This window comes from Doryrhamphus excisus, chromosome 8, assembly GCF_030265055.1.
Source record: "Doryrhamphus excisus isolate RoL2022-K1 chromosome 8, RoL_Dexc_1.0, whole genome shotgun sequence".
In the NCBI taxonomy this organism is placed as follows: domain Eukaryota; kingdom Metazoa; phylum Chordata; class Actinopteri; order Syngnathiformes; family Syngnathidae; genus Doryrhamphus; species Doryrhamphus excisus.
This window is the reverse complement of record NC_080473.1, coordinates 8,510,655-8,529,636: the sequence shown is the minus strand read 5'-3', so window position 1 is coordinate 8,529,636 and position 18,982 is coordinate 8,510,655. Positions and strand designations below refer to the sequence as shown.

The following is an 18,982-nucleotide window of genomic DNA, read 5'->3' as shown; positions in this document are numbered from 1 at the left end:
ATAACACAATGATTACTGAACATAGGTGAAATGACACATCAAAGGAAGATGTTGTTATTATTTAAGAAGCCCAGTGTTGATTAATTAAATATGAGTGAATAGGTGGAGAATCAAGGAGTTATATTTATCCTGGGGAATGAGGTATATGTTTTTGTGTGGCATTTGTGAGTATGTGAATGCAGCCAAGACACTACCGAAAGGGGGCAGTAATGCACCAAAGTGATTGATGCCAACCGCTATCACACCAAAGAAGAAGAAACCAACCGCAAAACCCGAAAGTTACTATTTTGTGGTTGCTCGCCAACGCAGGAAAATAAGTTTAGTTGTTTATTTTATTTATTTTTATACATATTTTTTTACCATTTATTATTTCTTTTAAACGTATAATGCCCAACAGTAGTTTATCACGGTAGGAAAGTGTTGCTACTCGCTAAAATCTTCAAACATACTGTAGAAGGCGTGATATACTTGAATGTAGCCTAGAATAAACTTCCCTTAACGGCCATGAAGTGATCTCCCGCCTACGAAAAGGTGGTTTAGATTGTCAGATTGATGCACTGAAGCAAGACTACAAGCCATGTAGCTTGTTTCTGCTAGTGTGGGTACGTTTCCCGCCTCGGGCGTTACTTCCCCTCCTACAAAGGACACGTAGTTGTTCGCTCTGAGCCGCATAAGAGACTGCGACCATGAGCAAATCCAACCGTCGGTCCAAACCCCCGCAGAAGGGCAGCGGCTGTGACCGGCTGATGTGGCGTCGTGTACGGGTACTGCTGCTGTGTCTCCTCGGGGTGCTGCTGCTTACGCTGGGAGTCGGAGTCTACCACCTGTCCAACGATAGCACCACCACTGGGAATGTTAACCGCATTCAGGTTGCAGATCTGACCAAGGACCGGGTAAGAAGAATATAACTATGAATTGATTTATTCATTAAGGTATATTTATCTTTGTTATACTATCTAATATAACACCTATAGGAAGATATATTGATTTGATAGTCTGATAGTAATGTTTGTTATATCATGCTAGTCAAAGATCCTCTATATGACAAGAGCATGCTGCTGTTTTTAGGACTCCAATGCAAAAAACACTAGTCAATGATCCTGTGTTGCTCTAATAATTTATTTATGTGTATATTACTATGTTTAAAGTGTGTCTCATATTTATTTATACTAACTATAACTTATATTTTTGTCCCGTCTTAAGTTGCTGCACAAACACACAAAGTTCTCTCCATCTCAAATTCACCACCTGGCATCCCAAGTGGACGGGAATCGTCTGTGGGAGACGCACCTGAAGCCCATCCTGATTGAGAGGCTTCCCGGGACGCAAGGCAGCCTGGTTGTCCAGCAGGTACACCTCATTGCTAACGTAGTCTCCATTGTGCATGTTTAACCGTCACACTTCTTTCAGCACATCACCTCCACATTGTCCTCCCTGTCCGCCGGCTGGGACATTCACCTGGACTCCTTCCAGTCCTCGACTCCTCGTGGAGAGGTCACGTTCACAAACATCGTCGCCACTCTGGAACCTTCAGCTCCACGTAGGCTGCTGCTAACGTGCCATTACGACTCCAAGGCACTACCTCCGGACAGACACGCCCCAGAGAGGGTTTTTCTTGGGGCTAGCGACTCGGCAGTGCCTTGTGCTATGATCCTGGAGCTGGCCACCTCTCTGGATAATCGGCTTAGGTCCTTCAAACAACAGGTCAATATAAGCTTGGTCACATGTTTTTGGTTATTTGTATTGGTTAGGCTTCACACTTCTGTAGCACTTCCTGTTTGGATGTTGCAGTGTTACACGCCACCATTTGAGGATGCAATCCTAGATGGATGTTCATCGATTTCGAGGGTGACAAATTATGTTGTTAATACAAACATCTCACCATCTTATCTTGTACAGAAGCTTCCATTATCCCTCCAGCTTGTGTTCTTTGATGGGGAGGAGTCCTTTGAGGAATGGACCGCCACCGACTCGCTGTACGGCTCCCGTCACATGGCTGAGCGCATGGCCCGCACGCCTCACCCTGCCGGCTCCCCACACTCCACCATGCTAGAAGCTGTGGTGAGCAAGACTGTTTGTGTGTGTGTGTTTACTTCACACAACTACTACACACACTTGTTTTTCATTGATGAGGCCACATTGTCTCGCCCTTCTAGGATCTGTTTGTGCTGCTAGACCTTCTCGGTGCTCCCGATCCACTAATTGTAAACCACTTTGACAACACAGCACGATGGTTTGACCGTCTGATTGCTGCAGGTAGGCGTGTAGAAATGAGCAAAACAAACACGCATGCACGTGTCAATATGCCGAGGCGGGCAAAATGATCAAGTTCGGTTTTATTCATGGTACGCTTATATGATTTTGAGTCAGTATACTGTAATTAATTACTCATTTTACAGAGAAGCGCCTTCATCGTCAAGGCCTGCTGGTGTCGCACCCTTCCGAGCAGACCTACTTTAGGAAGGACTTGTTCTTTGGACCAGTCCAGGATGATCACATACCCTTCCTCCATCGAGGTGACTGCATACGATGCACATATTTTCATATAGAAGATCCTGCGTATTATTGTGTTATTAACAATGCATTAGATACCACTTCATCATGAAAGCTTCTGCAACACATTATGATAATGGTAATGGTTTTATTTCATTTGAACATGCATCAGATTACAATTGAATGCATCACATAATCAGTTCACAGTTCCACATGTCCAAAAGGAGTAGGAAGAAGCAAAGCTTATTAAATCCTACCCCTCCATCTGGTACTTTTACAATCAGTAACTGTTACATTTGTTCACTTCCTGCTTTCCTAATGTCACGTACCAAAGTACGAGGTGACATGACCATCCAATGACATAATGGGTACCATAGTAAGTGTCAATATAGTGATATATATAGCACATCATGACTGGTCCAAGACTCTTCATCCTTGTATTTAGCAAACATCAACTGCTTGTATTGTTTGTTGAATTGGCTCATCGTTGTGCATTGTTTGAGTTCCTTACTCAATCCATCCCATAGTTTGATTCCACGTACTGAAATGCTATGGCTTTTTAACGTAGTCCTAGCATATAAGTGTTTCAAATGTAGTTCTTCCCTGAGATCATATTTCTCCTCCGTTGTATTGGATGGCATTTTTAGGTAATTGGTTATTTTTAGCCTTATGCATTATTTTAGCTGTTTGAAGATGAACTATATCAGCAAGTCGAAGTATTTGTGATTTTAGAAATAAGGAGTTAGTATGTTCTCTGTAGGCGGCATTATGAATTATCCTTAATGACTTTTTTTGCAGTACATTTAGCGAGTGAAGATTGCTTTTATACTTATTACCCCATATTTCCACATAATAAGTAAGATATGGTAGAACTAGAGAGCAATAAAGAGTGTGGAGTGATTTCTGATTGAGAACAAATTTTGCTTTGTTGAATATTGAAATATTTCTGGCCACCTTATGTTGTATATTTGTAATATGAGGTTTCCAACTCATATTTTCTATTGTGAATTTATTTTCCTTCTCCCTTTCAATGTCTACACCGTCTATTTGTATTTGTTGGTATTATTGACGACATGCTGACAAACACAAACCGGCAGGTGCCATGTCCAACTCAATGTGCACTCAGACAGTAGGCAGGGCTTACGCCCACGTCCGACCGGTAGGAAGCCTTGGGGAAGACACGTTTGGAGAGACTATGTCTCTCAATTGAGCCAGGACTTAGTAGCTCTCATGCTAACAAGCTGTGTTTGCACTTTCCTAACTCGTTCCACATCCAGGTGTGCCCGTGCTCCACGTCATCGCCACCCCCTTCCCAAAGTTCTGGCATACGCTGGACGACACAGCGGAGAACATCCATCGTCCCACTGTGGAGAACCTGACCAGGATCATGGCGGTGTTTTTGGCTGAATACCTCGGCTTATGAAGAAGAAAAAAACCTTGACGTGTGACTTCTGATGAGTTTCTCATCAACCTCTTAAAAGTACGGTACGCTGTCACTAGTGGAGCGAGATGAAGCCTCAACGGACCAGCAAAGAAACTTGACCAAAGACTCGATGACCTGCAAGACTACCATGTCAGCATTTAAGGTCAAGTATTATCTTCAGTTGAGCCCATAAATTACATTCATTGCTGTGAAGCATTCTATTAATGCTAATTAATACTTGATTTGTTCATGGGACAAATGTTCTTGAGATGTTTAGACTATTGTATGTCTACTAAAAGTCCAAAACACTGAAAAGCTGATATTACAAAAACATCCAGAAGATGTAGGAACATTATCCTGCACTGAGCCTAACTGTGAAAGTCTTTTGGTGGGCATCACAGCACATCTGTTACATTTAAATTATTCTTATACTATACTGTATATATGTTTACAGTCATGTCTGAGCCATCCAACAGTGCCTAATGAGTAACTTCACTGTCAATTTCGTGATTGTGAAGAAATTGGGGATCAATGCATGTTGCAACGTGTGATTGTTTTGGCTCCAAAGATATATAATGTAGCCTATTTTGCACAGCAAGACCAACAGTCAAAGATCAGCTCTATAACAGAAGAGTTGCTCATTTTGCAGAGCGATTGGCTACTAACCTACCAACATATCTGTTAAGGTTCAGTTCAAGATCGTTGACTCGCATTTTTGCAGCATGTCTTTTAAAAACAACACAATACCGCTGTTTAGATCCCAACTATTTTAGCTACGGTATGTTTTTCAACTTCCTAAATCTAAACTGGACTTGGATACCAATGAGGTGAAACATCTTCCAATCAGTTGCTCTGATTCAACAGTATGAAAATAAATGTAAATACGATGCAAATGTAACTTTTGTAATAGGAAGACCATTTCTGCTGTCGACCACAACTCGCCTGCGTCAATAGATTGATTGAATTGGGGACGAACGCCTCAAAGTCTTGTCGTACTGTACCTGGCAGTCTACATTGTGGGTGGAATTCCCCCAACGTGAGGTTGAGCGCTCTTCTCCAACAGGTATCTAGCTATCTGTGTTTTGGATGGAAGGCACTAAGTTCACACTGTCCGCCCACATGGGATCATAACCCAATTTTATTTGGGGGCGACCCACAAGGTGAAAATTCATATTAGCTTTTTTGATCAGGTAAAAATGTGAAATAATGACAGAGCCTAGCATTGATATTATATCCCAAATAACAGCAAAAGGACAAAGATGTACACCGCAGGTCATATAAATGTACTTTATTACATCACCATGTAATATAAAAAATAGAAGGCATTTAATACAATAAAACAAAAGCACAAGTGATCCCTTTTCAACACTATGAAATAGTAAATGACAATACATTATCTTTGGTAAAAATCTGGGTTTTACTTGTGTAAAAAAATCCCAGCTGACAAATAAATGTGCATTAGCCCACACAGGCCATAATATCAGCATCATTTTGGTAAGAAATGGCTCATAACACCAGACAAACTCGCATATTTATCATAGAAAGTCATAGTTCCCTTTATCCCCTGGTTTTTAAATACTCAGTTCAGTTATTTTAATACATGATTTGTCAATGCAATTTGTTTTGATGAAAATGGAGTGACCGTTTTAAAAGGAATAATTTGCCATCAACATTAATTCAAAACTGTTTTTTTTTTTTTTTAAAGCAGAATGAGTATCATTTCCTATCTGATTTTCTTTCAAAAACAACACTGAAGAATACATGCATTTTTGGATTAAATGTACAAACAAAAAGAAACATGCACATTAATAAAAAAAACCACACATGAATAAAAGCCATGAATTATTGTAACAAAATGCGACACTTAAATGGGCTTTTGTGTACTGCAGCGGAGTCAAACTCATGCCCTGGAGGGTCGATACATTGCAAGTTTTCTTTCCAGCCGCTCATTAAAGCAGGTGATTTTAATGATTAACCCTCCTTTGGTTTGAGGGAAGGAGCTCGGCAATTAAATCACCTGCTGGAGAAACCGGTTGGAAAGACGGTGGAAGGGTCACATGACCAATTCAATATTTTACAAGGGTTTTTGTCCAATTAAAAAAAAAATAATAATAAAAAGGTCATGACTCCAACTAATGGCCAAACAAAAGCGTAAACATTGTAATAAAACTGAATAAAAATGTGCAAAATATACAAATAAAAACACGACAATGCAACCAATGGGCTGGCTTATCAGCGGAGTCCGCTCAAAGATGCAAACATAACATTTCATGAAAAAAAAACAAACATGTAAGCTTTAATATAAGGCACTTATATCAACGACACAGTGAGTTGTTGCACCCACCCCCGTTGACTACAGGAGGGGGTCACAGCAAAGGCTTTAGTGTCATGCACCATCTTTACGTCAAGTTCTGCACTGTAAAGCTTTCATTGACTGTTTAGAATTTGAGCCAATTAGTGTCCTATTTAAAAATAAACATTGCATAGATTGAAAAACGGAGGCTGCAAAACATAGTGTTTGAATACAGACGTTATATGTATTGCAGCTATTACATTGCTGGCATTTTCCTGCCTTTAGGGAATAGGTGGACAAAGTTAACATGGCAATATCCCACCACCCGAGGTAGTATGAGGCGGGACGACGTCTGTGTGAAAAGGGAATTCTATAAAGCTGTTGTGTTGTTCAACAATGTTCACTTTGTTGTTGCGTCTCTGTGTTAAAGTACAGTAAACCTCGGATATATCGGACTCGGATATATCGGAAATTCGCTCACAACAGACAGATAAAAAAGAAATGATTTTTCTGTAATGCATTTCCAATAAAAATTCATTGCATATATCGGATTTTTTTTATAACGGATTTCGCCTATTTTGGACAAAATCTCCAGTCCCGTTCCAACGCATTTCCATTAAATTTCCCTTGCATACATCGGATGGCCACATCGGATGGCCACATCGGATGGCCACATCGTGGCGCTCCGATTCGCCGAATCGTGACAGGCCGCTATACGACGTCATTTGCAGCGTTGCCTGCGCGTCCAGGTACATTGGAAACATAGTCACGGAAGTGCCTTTTTATAACGGATAAAATCCGATTTACGCATATACCGGATATAAATCCGATATATGCGTAAAACGGACATTTTCCGGTATACGCATATAACGGATTTCGCTTATATCGGACAAAACCAGTGGGAACAATTGAATCCGATATATCCGAGGTTTACTGTAGTTGTTCCAATATCCTGTCGTTGTTGGATTCTGTTTTAAAGGCAAAGGCAACAGATTGTAGCCCCTTTCACACAGATGCGGCAACATTGGTGAATGAGAGCCTGCATTTATCCTTCTGTGCATTTCACACAGGCGCCGTCCACTTCTGTTACATCTTCGAAAAAGTTTTTGTGTATGTTTTTTTTTTGTGTATGGCAGGTTCTACTGCTACTTTCCAGACCTGTGCCTTTCTCACATGATTTGATGAATAGTTGCAATGGTGGAGCCAAAGCTAACTACTACTGTACTGCCAACAAAAACCTCAAATATATATTTTTTTAGCTGAAAGGTCCTTGCACAATATAATACACTATCTTACAATATAAGTATATCCCTCACATTGCAGCAACTATTTGTATTACAGTATAGCTGTACAAGCTGTACACAGACTACTCTATTACCAAGTTTTATTCTATGGTAAAAAATATACTGGAATAAAATGCTTGCTTAAAAGTGAGGGGTGCACTCTGTTTTGTGAGATAATGTGCAGCATTTGGTGTATGGCCAATGTTGCATATGTGAATTAAAGCTGTCGAGGGTTCAATTCCTAAGTGCCTGCTGAGGCTGGCATGGTCAAACAGACCAGATAAAACTAAACAGGCACCGTACTGCATATTATGTTTAGGGTAAACAAGTCTACAAGCCCAGCTCATCGTCCACAGGGACGGACTGAAGCTGAGTCAGAATCTTAGAGTCTCCATCCATCTCCTCGGGATGCCCAAGTGAGTTGGCATCGTGTTCCGGGGAGGGGCTCCCCAGAAGCAGCGACTCCCCACCAGGTAGGCCCAGTAAAGCCGGGTCTACAGGTAGATCCCCCTTACCTCGCCCGTCAAAAAGAGTCGCCGAGGTGGAAAGGGACAATGGGCTCCAGGCAGGCTGGGAGAGGTGGATGTTGGGTGTCAGGCCCCCATACATGGGACTGAGTGTGAGCATGCTCTCTGGAGAGAGTGCGTTCGGCATACTGGGAGCAACCGTCTGGTCCAGCGCATTCGGGGAGGAAACGACGGGTTCCTCGTTGGTTGAACTGGCACTCTCTACTGCGTATGTGTTTATGAAGTTCAACGGGGGCGTTGTAAGGATGCTAGTGGGTTGCTCTGGGGTGGGTGAAGGCTGGGTGGCTATGGAAGGGCTGAGAGCAGGAATCACACCGTTGGTGGGAGCATCTGGAACTGGTTTTAGGGGCAAGCTGGTGAGTTGGAAGCCGGCTGGGATGGTCAAAATGAGCTTGCCTTGCTGGACGCTCAAGTAGGGGCTTCCACCCAGGAGGAGGTTACCTACCATGGAATGGAATAATTTATTGTTAGCATCGGTCACATGATTGTTATGGGAATTTATAAGCAAGTGTGCTCACCTTGAGGCGCAGAAGGTAGCTGAATGACTCCAGAATTGAGCAGTTGCAAACCGGGGGCCACACTGGTTGCAGGGCCCACATTATGAATGGGCCTCAGTTGGTTTATTCTAAATGGACCTTGATTGATAGCACCTGGTGCCGACGCCGAAGCCAGGATCTGTAAAGGGACTCCAGGAGACGGGATTGAGAGAGCAGGACTCGCGGGTACCACCTGGGGGAATGAGATGGTGGACGATGTCTGAACGGACGAGACTGGCACCAACTGAGGCATGGAGAGGGTGACCAACGGCGATGGCGTGGTGGCTGGAACGACTTGTGTTGGGGAGGATATGGAAATGACTTGTTGTTTCGTGGGCGAGGAGCTGATGGTTTGCTGTGGGAGGGGATTACTGGGAAGCTGCGAGATGGACACAATGGTTGTAGAACCTTCAGCCAATGGTGAGGAAACATCCTGCTGCCCGCTCATTACTGGGAGGCTTTGGAAGTTGGCGGTTGGCGATGTGAGAGGGGAGACCGGGACCAGCTGAGGACACTGAGAAACCTGTGTCCCCGAGGAGTGCTGAACCAGCTGGGAAACCGGTATTCCCTGGATGGAAGGCACAACCTGGGGCAGGGAGAACACTTGAGGAGGGGATTGGTTGGAGTTAACCAGCGTATTGGGAGGGTTTATTTGAGAGGCGGCAGTGGCAAAAACGACATATTCCCCTGGTTGACTTGAGATTTTCAAGGGTGCTGATGACAGGCCGTCCTGGCACTGGGGGGTTGGTGTTAAAACCAGAGAAGGCAGGCTGCTTGTTGGCGACAGAGTCTGTGTGGACGGAGGCAAGGATGTAGAAGAGCAAGACATTTTCTGGCTGCTTTCGACTTTTATGATGTCCTCGGGCACGTTGATGAAATCCAGAGCGTTGCTACTTTGGCTTTTTGCTTGCACAGGAACCGAGATGACCGAGGTGGAGTTGGAAACTACCGAGGTGCTCGTGCTGAGGACGACTGCTGGAAGACTGTTTGGCTTTGTCTCCATTGGAGAAACCGATTGTCCCAAAGAAACGGCTGATTGAGGATCTTCTGGCTTTACTAGAACCTGAGTTCCGTTCAGTATCAAAGGAGGGTTGGCTACCTGACTCAGGGTGACCTTCTGGCAGTCCCCCAAGCCAATCCCATTGATTATGACACCGGCGCCGGTACCAGAGATGAGGGAGTTTCCATTAAACAGTAATGGTTGGGAGGCTGTGAGGAAGCTACTGGAACCATTGAGGATGAGTTGACCTCCTGAAGTGCAGTTGACTGCAGAGAGCGAGATAATGGAGGCCTTGGAGGCAGACGGTTCATCTGCTTTTTCGGGGGTGTCGTCCATAGCCTCATCGTCGGTACTGTGGTTTCCATCGGACTCGCTGCAATAATAGCACAGTGAAAATAAGATTAAAAAACACTGTTTATTTCTATTGTACAAGGTGGTGGTTATCAGTAATAACTGGCAGGAGGAGTGACTACACACGGTGCTCGTGCACTACGGGTTTTGATTGTGGGCTATTGAGTCGTTCTGTTTATTTCTGTCATAAAATGTGGTATCAGTAATAACTAGCAGGAGGAATTTTAGCATAATATGTTATGTGAGCACAGTTATAAGCAAGTGTATCACAGGTTTTAACCTTGTAGATTATTTTCAAAACTGCACGGAGGAGCTACAAAATGACACGTTATGATGTGCTTGTGCATGAATAGAAATCTGACGTATCAGGACTGTCCTATTTGGCATAATACTACATATTAAGAACATATAGGACGCCATTAGTTCAGCTGTAGTACACAACTAATACCCTCCACCAGGGGCGTCACTAGGTTCTGAGGACAAGGGGGGCTTAGCCCCCTGGAGATGCACAGGATATGAATGAATGTAGTAGACATTTAAAAAAAAAAATCAAAAAATCCAAAAAACAAATAATGTACAAGAACCGGGATATAACTTTCCCACTTTTGGACAGATTTAGTAGAGATCAATTGTTTTAGGCCACCATTAAATTTACACAAGTACACACAATCTACACTGCAAAACCGCTCTCCAACCATTCTGTCCAGTGGACAGTGATCAATTACATAATAATCATTATTAATTAAATTAGCCTATTATTATTACTATCTTCATTATTCTTCTTCTGATTATTACTACTAATAGTAGTAGTACTAGTAGTAGGCTAGTATTAGCCTGCTTATTGCCTTGCTTATTAGTCTGCCTTTGCCCTATTATATGAAATTTGTCAGATTTTTTGTGAAAAAAAAATCAATTAAAAATATTAAATTATTTAGGGGGCTTAAGAACATTTTAGGGGGGACTGAAGTCCCCCTAAATATTGAATTTCACATGAAAGTGAATTTTAGCCTGCTTATTGGCTTGCTTATTAGCCTGCTTTTGTCCTATTATATGAAATTTGTCACATTTTTTGTAAAGAAAATCAATAAAAAAAATGATTCAATCAATTAAAAATATTAAATTATTTAGCGGGGCTTAAGAACATTTTAGGGGGACTGAAGTCGCCCTAAACATTGAATTTCACATGAAATATTGAATTTTAGCCTGCTTATTGACTTGCTTATTAGCCTGCTTTTGCCCTATTATATGAAATTTGTCAGATTTTTTGTAAAAAAAAAAATTCTTTTTTAAATATTAAATTATTTAGGGGGGCTTAAGAACATTTTGGGGGGCTGAAGTCCCCCCAAATATTGAATTTCACATGAATTTCGCATGAAATATTGAATTTTAGCCTGCTTTTGCCCTATTATATGAAATTTGTCCGATTTTTTTGTAGCAAAAATCAATTAAAAAATAAAATAAAAATATTTAAAAATATTCAATGAAAGTCCCCCTAAAATAAGCCAAATGACGCCACTGCCCTCCACCCCTCTTTGTAGTTTCATAAAACCATATTGAATTTCACACCATATGAAAAATACACCCCCAGTGAAATGTCAGTGCTTCAGAAGAAATTGAGAAAATATTAAAAACACTACAACAATACTAAACATATTAATAACACTCAAAACTGAGCATTTCTATCTTTGGCACATGTGCGCCGAATGTTGTGGTCTCCTAACCTAGTGAAGTATCTTCCAGACCCCCACAAATGTCCAAGTGATAAGATAAGGCTGCCATATCCACTCTTATCTGCACACAACCCCCCCTTAATGACTTCATGCTATCTTTTTTTTTTAGGTCTGATTTGCATCTACTTGCCCCCCACCTGATAGATTACCATGTTCTACCCAAGTATCAAAGCATGCATTGGCAGTGCAGGGTGAGTGGAAGGCATGCTAGGTTTCTCAGGAAACTTGATCCGTGATGCTTCTCACATTTCACAACAAAGCAACATGCTGCTTGGCTGGTGTGAGACCTGCTGACACCTCAGTGGCCTACAAAATGCTGTAACTTTGTTTATACAGTCACCAATGACGGAAACAAATGAGGTCAACAAGGATTAAAATGCATATATGTATATAAACAATATGTATGTTTGTGTTCTTGCCTTTTGCAGTGCGTCCCAGGAGGGGTTCGGTCCCTTTGCCTCCTGTTCTTGAACCAGTTGCTGACCTGCGTGAGGGACAGCCCGGTTACTTTGGCCAAGTTCTTCTTCTCGTCCGGTGTCGGGTACCTGTTGCTTTTGTAACACTCTTTCAAGGCGTTACGGGACTTCTCCTTAAAACAGTACACTGTCTCCTCCCCGTCCCAGATGGTTTTGGGCAAGGGGAACTTTTTCCTCAGTCTGTACTTGTCCACGGCGCCCAGGCTGCGGCCCCGAGACCTCTCCGCCTCCTTGTAGCGGGCTTTCAGGTACAGGTCCTGCAGGAAGACGTGGTTAGACGGGTGGAAGTCGTGGCTCTCCAGGAGGGCGTAGAGCTCCTTGAATTGTTCCCGGTGGAAAGCCACCAAAGCCTGGGCCTTGAGCAGAGTCTCGTTGCCACGTAGCAGCTCGGACGAAGGATGGATGGTGGAGAGAAATCTCCACAGGCGATCCACATTGCCCGCCTGCAGGAGGGCCTCGCAGAGACATGAGACCTGGTCCGTGGAAAAACTCACTGCCGACTTTTGGAAACTTTCGAGGAGTTGTTCCGTCACTTGATCCGCGTATTTTTCCTCCTCCGTGGACTCGGAGGCCGTCGGCTCCTCTGCGCTATTGTCGGATTGTTCTGTGGGCTTCAGAGACAAGGAAGCCATGTTTTACTTTAACTTTTTTTTTCCTCCGCTGGTTCCTCCTCCTCGCTCCCTTTCTCTGCCTTCCAACACAACCAGTCCACCCAAGAGTGGAAACTCGGCGAGGACACGCCTCTTTTCCCCCTCATGTAGCCAGAAAGTTAGCAAATAACTTTGTAAATCATTTACGTATTATTTCCAACTGTTAAATTAACTAAGTGAACAGCCTTGTCACTGTTTTACGTGTTTTCAGGCATTCTAGTTGAACATTTTATGTACTATTTGCTGACGTTATGATCTAAATACATAACCCTAATTATGATACAATCTATACTGCACGTAGGTGGCTTGGAAATATCACATAACTCCACAAATAAGATTTTGTTTTAGAGATCGGTAGTTTCGATAAAGCTTCTCTAAATGAAAACATTCACTTTTGTACGCTGGTATTTCTTGCTCCATTGTGATTGGTTTACAATAAGTCAATCTACATGCTGGTCGACGACTTCCGCCGTTTTTGAAAGGCGATTGGTTAAGCGGATTGTGCGCCAATATGATTGGTCGTATGCAGCTGGGGGGTGGGTCCAGAATGGCGGAACTCGGAAATTGTTACAACTGGGCATGACCACTGTGACTGGAGCTGACACATTGCTTAAAACTTAATATCAGTTTGGATATAAATACAAACCCAGTTACCGCCAAAGGATTATTTGTAAGTAATTAATCACTAATTTATTACAAAACATTTTTTTTGTAACATTAAATGTTCTGTTGCTGATGTTAGCTGAGGAATCGGCTAGCGCTAGCTGTTTGTTATCAAATGTTATAATGATGACTGTAGAGTTAAATTATTTAGGCTGCGCCACAGATAATTCAGGATATGTGTTTTAAATCGCATTCCTTTGTGATATTGGTTTTAAAAGTCATATTAAAATAGATATGTGTAGTAAAACAGTCACTACTTGAAGTAGGCGTTGTCTCTTTTATTTCGGTCTTGCATTTAATACGGTCAATAATATTTTACTCACCATTCCTGTTTTTAGAGTGACCACCGAAGGGTTCTTTAAGTTTTCTATTGTGTCTAAATTTGATTCTATTATTTCTTTTTTTTAACCAGTGCCTCTGTCCAATCAGCCAGAACGATGGATGGATCCATAAGAGTTATTTCCAATCCCTCTGTTAATGTGCGTCTCACAACCACCATATCCTCTTTTGAGGTCCAGCGAAGGTTTGATAGAGGCGCATGCATTGCAGAGCTGAAGGTATCTATACAGTGTATCATACAAAAGTACAACCATCTATGTATAGTAGTATAGACATTTTGATCATTATGTCTCATTCAGGGGAAACTGGAGATGGTGGTGGGTGTGCCTGTCTCCTGCATGGACTTGGAGTTGTTCAGCACATCGGACAAATACTTGCAAAAACTGGATGACGACAACGCTTTACTGGGCTCCTATCCCGTGGATGATGACTGCAGAATACACGTATGTAGCTAGCTGTGTGTTGTGTTCCGGCGGGTGATATTTTTACTATATTAATCTCCAATTAGATTGACTTCGAAAACCTTTAAATAAGAATTAACTGAAGTGCTGCAATCCCAATGAGACCAGGTTCATACTGTCAACATCATTCATTCATTCATTTCTATACCGCTTGTACTCATTAGGGTCACGGGTGAGCTGGTGCCTATCCTAGCTGACTTCTATCGAGAGGCGGGGTACACCTTGGACTGGTCGTCAGATAATCTTAGGGCACATATAGACACACTGATGGATAAGACTCCAATTAAATATGCATGTTTTTTGGCTGTGGGAAGCCGGAGGTAGGGAGAACAAAGCAAAGTCCAAAACAAAGATGCCCAAATGGAGATTTTAACCCTGTGTGTGTGTTAGTTTTGTGTGTTTTCTCCCTGGAATGCTTGGTTGCATCGTGGGTCACGCAAGCTTGCCGTGGGTGCCGTTATTGGTGTGGTGTCTTTATTAGCGTGTGTGTGTGTGTGTGTGTGCGTGCACGCACCAGTACAGTGTTGGGCCATGTATCATCATGCTGGGGTGAGGCTTGTAGGACAAACTTTCTGTTAAATTATATCGTTGTTCTCTCATGTTGATCACTGCACGGCTTAGAAATTGCAGCAACTGAAGTAAGTGCTTGATTTCCTAAATATGTGAAGTGAAGCAATAACGTCACGGCATGTGATATCAGTGTAAATCTTTATGTTTTGGGTTTGATTTTTAATTGTATGGCTTGCATTACCCTCCATCCCCGCACTGTGAGGCCAACATGCTAACCGCTAGCCCACCATGTGGTCCTAACAACATCGTAAAATCTTTATTGCACAGGCAATTGTAGGTCACACGAATGTGAAACTACGTCAACCACTGTTAACTTATAGTATGACGTAAACGCATACCACTGGTTGCAGTATTTTAAAACATAAGACAGCTCCCTCTGGGCAGCTGGAGAACTTGGTCTAAAGCACTGATTCTCAACTGGTGGGTTGGGACCCAAAAGTGGGTCTCGAAGCTGCTTTCAGTGGGTGGCGGGTCTATGTCTATGCTGTATGCTTGCTATGCCACCACAGGCTGTGTGCCATCTTTGTCCAGCTTCAGCAGGAGGGGTATAGCTCTCTCCACAACAACAGACACAGGTCGGTTCTTTAAAACGGGCGTTTTAATACATGAGCTTGTTTCTCCTACATCCTTGCCTTCACGCCGTGAGAACTGCATTCAACCAGATACAAACGGTACATGTCACAAAATGATCCCGTCATATCAAACATATGCAAATGAAACTTAATATCGTGAAAGACTAATTAACAACTTGGGAAAAATATGCCTCGTTGGCTGCTGGTTGTCAAAAGAGGTCCTTCATGTTTTGGAAATCCATGTGACTGTTAGCTTCCCACTTAGACAGTACGTGCAAATGACGTGCTGTGCGTTTACAACTTCCTCCTTTTGTCCTTCAATTAATGCTGCCACTTATAGCAGCACAAAACAAGAATCTTTAGTTCCGCCATGGGAACAACGAAAACATACACAATAAAGTTATTAACTTAACTTGTCAGCTCATTATAATAATGTGCACCCTTTTAACCTGTTTTTAAGCTTCAATGAAATAAATAATTTATTAACTAAATTCATGAACTGATTTAAGAATTATGCTTAGTGCATTTCTGTAACAGCACTTACAAGGCGAAAGACACAGAGCGCCGCACCACTGCAGCTAAAGCTGTGGTGCAAATCGTCCCTTTTAAATAGAAGATAATTGAGAAGTTTGAGAGGAAAAATAATCTGCAATTTGGGTCTCCCCATGTCACAGCATGATGGTGGATCCCACATCCAAACCAGTTGAGAACCACTGCTCCATACAGCCCTTTTAAGTAGGCCAGTGTAATTTGATGTATTAGAGTGAGTGTAATATATTTTTTTTTGCATCCATAATAAATGTTAATCTTCTTTAGGTTGTTGATCGAAGTGGTGGCCAACTGGGAGAGTTCACTGATGTTACCAAAGTGGAAAAGTTTGTCCTGTCAGATGACGCATATGAAAAGAGAACAGGTAATGTTAAAAAATTAGATACAGTATATTATTTTTAGCCTTATGGGAAAGTTGCAAAGATTCCTTTTCTAGTATCTTTTGGTGACTTCAATGCAACTCTTATTTTTCCTCAAGAGACGGCAAGGTCCTTCATGAAGAAGCAGTCCCTCGGTCGCTACAACCAAGAAGAAATGGCCAAGAAGAAAGCAGAGAGCATCGCTCGGGAGGAGGAACAGAAGGCGGCTGCTGAAGCCATTTCCGTTGGCAGCCGATGTCAAGTGCACGTCAGCGGGCAACCCACAAAGCTAGGCACAGTAATGTATGTTGGTAAGTCGTGTCGGACTTTTGATGTAGTTTGTTAAATGGTTAAGCCATCAGCATACATCATTTAGTATGAACTGGAGACAAGGTACAAATTCATTATGGGATGCATACTTTTATCTGGTCATACGTGAATGAGTAGATGAAAAATGTCTCATCTTTTAATTGCCGCATCCAATCAACTAGCAGCATTTTTTTGAAGGTGGACTAGCTGTCGGCTTATGTGCGAACAGAATAACAAAATGTTAAACTGGGTGAGATTTTTTTCTTTCTCCAGCAAGAAAGTGCTGCTTTCAAAATGATGCTGCAAAGCCAAAGTATGGAGTAAAAGTCATGCCAAAACCTCACAAAACACACCACAACATATTTGCTAACGCCTAACCATTCACAAACAAAAGTCAGTGTGCTTTGCAAACACAAAACATCATTGTTTTGCAAATAAGAAAAAAAGTACCTATCAAATACATCCTGCTTCAGAAACAAATATGACATGTTTCACACACAAATGCCAGTAAATGTTCTGCAAAATTGCCTTTTTATTCAAGTCTGCTGACAGACTGCGGTAAAGTTAGCAATACATTCACAGATGAACGTCCTGGATCAATAACTCGCAGCCGAATGTTTGTTAGACGGCAAACAATACCTCTTTCCAACAGTGGTTACACAGACAACAAGCTACAAACATTTGTTTTTAATCAAAACAAACAGGCCTCTGTGCACTGTGAGTTACGTTGAACTCTATGCACAGCCAGGCAGTGAGACCAGACTGCAGAAACCGTCTACAAAGGTCTATAATGAAAAGAAAAAAATTTACATATGAGAAGTGTACTGCCACCAACATCATCTTGCATATTAATTGCATCCTTATGGTTATTAGATTAGATTAGATTAGATTAGATTCAACTTTATTGTTATTGCTCATGTCACTGGTACAGGGCAACAAAATGCAGTTAGCATCCAACCAGAAGTGCAAATTTATAAGTACCTTAGTAGTAAGTAAATGTAGAAAAAAATGAACAGATCTATGTAAAAAAAAAAAAAACTATAACAGGCTATGACTATAATGCAGTGAGGATATGTACAGGGATATAAATGACTATAATATGGCTATTGTAGATTATACAGATTATAAACAGTATGCAAAGTTTGGATGTGACAATATATAATAACAGTAATATGTACAGTATTGCAATGAAGTGACTAGAGTATGGATATTGCAGATTATATAAATTATAAACAGTATGATCTATGAATGCAACAAGATATTACAGTAATATGTACAATAGTGCAATTAAGTGATTGGGGGGGGCCATAGATCAGCGGGGGGATGTAAGTATATGTAAATGGATATGGATGTATGTATACTACAGCAGTTACTTAATTACATCATTTGCGGGGAATTTTATTACAGGTACAACAGACTTCAAGCCAGGCTATTGGGTAGGCGTGAAGTACGACGAGCCACTGGGTAAACATGATGGCAGGTAAGTGTGCCATTATTACATTTATTATTATTATTATTATGCACCTCACAGTTGTTATAGATTTCTTTTATTTAGCATTTGACCCCGTTTTTTCCATTTGTCATTTCTTTACAGTTGCGAAGGGAAACGTTACTTTGAATGCGAGAACAAATACGGAGGCTTTGTGAAGCCACTGAACGTGACCGTGGGAGACTTCCCTGAAGAGGATTACGATTTAGATGAAATGTAGGACTGACAGATTTGAGATGGTGAAAAAAATACATTTTTTTTTGCATCTTGTGCTTTTTCAAGAGGGCATGAACTTTAATTGACAGTATAAGTATAAATCTACCAAAAGGCGGGGTTTGTGCCACATGGGATCTTTTGAGTTGACTGCTCCAGTTGTGTCTCTTGAATCAACGTTTGTCATCTACAAGTATACTGTTAGTTTGCATCCTTTGCGTTATTACGGTGTGTATATAAAGCATGTAATCTGCATACTGTATGTGCAAAAGGAAGCTCTTTCCAAATGTGCGTGTAAATGTTGAAGATCATTTCTCCATGTAGATAAATTCTGTATTTCCTCATATTTTTATATTAAGTCCTGTAATTGAAACGGTTGGCTATTCACTGTGTTGTTTATATTGAATCCTTACAATTGAAGAGGTAATCATCAATATTGTCTTATTCAACATATTTTATCATAAAGGTTTATATATTTTAACAACAAGAGCAGAAAATACGGAACGGGTAAAGTGTTGGTCATTGCAACACTTCTCGCTGTTCGAAAGTAATGTACATGTGTGTTTTTAAATCTATGGTTTACTCGTCTAAATATTGCGCTTTTGTTATATAAAAAATGAGTTTTGTAAGGACACGTTTGGTCAACGTGACGCCACAAACGCCTCACACATGCTTTTAACGCTGAAGTCGAACAAA

General features: G+C 41.5%; 3 protein-coding genes across 5 annotated transcripts; 2 read left to right on the top strand and 1 right to left on the bottom strand.

The window, feature by feature from the left end:
* The first annotated feature begins 33 nt into the window (after positions 1-33).
* Positions 34-13,146, top strand: qpctla (glutaminyl-peptide cyclotransferase-like a). Of its 3 annotated transcripts, none has more exons than XR_009131516.1 (8): positions 34-893; positions 1,204-1,350; positions 1,411-1,704; positions 1,900-2,061; positions 2,157-2,256; positions 2,400-2,516; positions 3,771-4,079; positions 12,065-13,146. XR_009131516.1 is itself a non-coding variant. In XM_058080804.1 (7 exons), exons 1-7 carry the CDS (start codon positions 687-689, stop codon positions 3,914-3,916), a joined length of 1,173 nt encoding a protein of 390 aa, XP_057936787.1. In that variant the 5' UTR covers positions 34-686; the 3' UTR covers positions 3,917-4,885. The 3 variants fall into 3 exon arrangements, 1 of the variants encoding a protein (XP_057936787.1); XR_009131517.1 differs by lacking the exon at positions 12,065-13,146 and adding an exon at positions 11,746-11,780; XM_058080804.1 differs by lacking the exon at positions 12,065-13,146 and having other exon boundaries at positions 3,771-4,885.
* six5 (SIX homeobox 5) lies at positions 5,213-12,986 on the bottom strand. Its single transcript, XM_058080796.1, has 3 exons — positions 12,056-12,986; positions 8,538-9,928; positions 5,213-8,460 (listed from the first exon to the last, which is right to left on the bottom strand). The coding sequence occupies exons 1-3, from the start codon at positions 12,742-12,744 to the stop codon at positions 7,823-7,825; spliced, it is 2,718 nt and encodes a 905-aa protein (XP_057936779.1). The 5' UTR covers positions 12,745-12,986; the 3' UTR covers positions 5,213-7,822.
* A 138-nt stretch (positions 13,147-13,284) lies between the features above and the next one.
* On the top strand, positions 13,285-18,889 carry tbcb (tubulin folding cofactor B). The gene is made up of 7 exons (XM_058080809.1): positions 13,285-13,432; positions 13,838-13,982; positions 14,064-14,207; positions 16,184-16,280; positions 16,395-16,586; positions 17,992-18,064; positions 18,179-18,889. Exons 2-7 carry the CDS (start codon positions 13,863-13,865, stop codon positions 18,291-18,293), a joined length of 741 nt encoding a protein of 246 aa, XP_057936792.1. The 5' UTR covers positions 13,285-13,432; positions 13,838-13,862; the 3' UTR covers positions 18,294-18,889.
* The last annotated feature ends 93 nt before the right edge of the window (positions 18,890-18,982 follow it).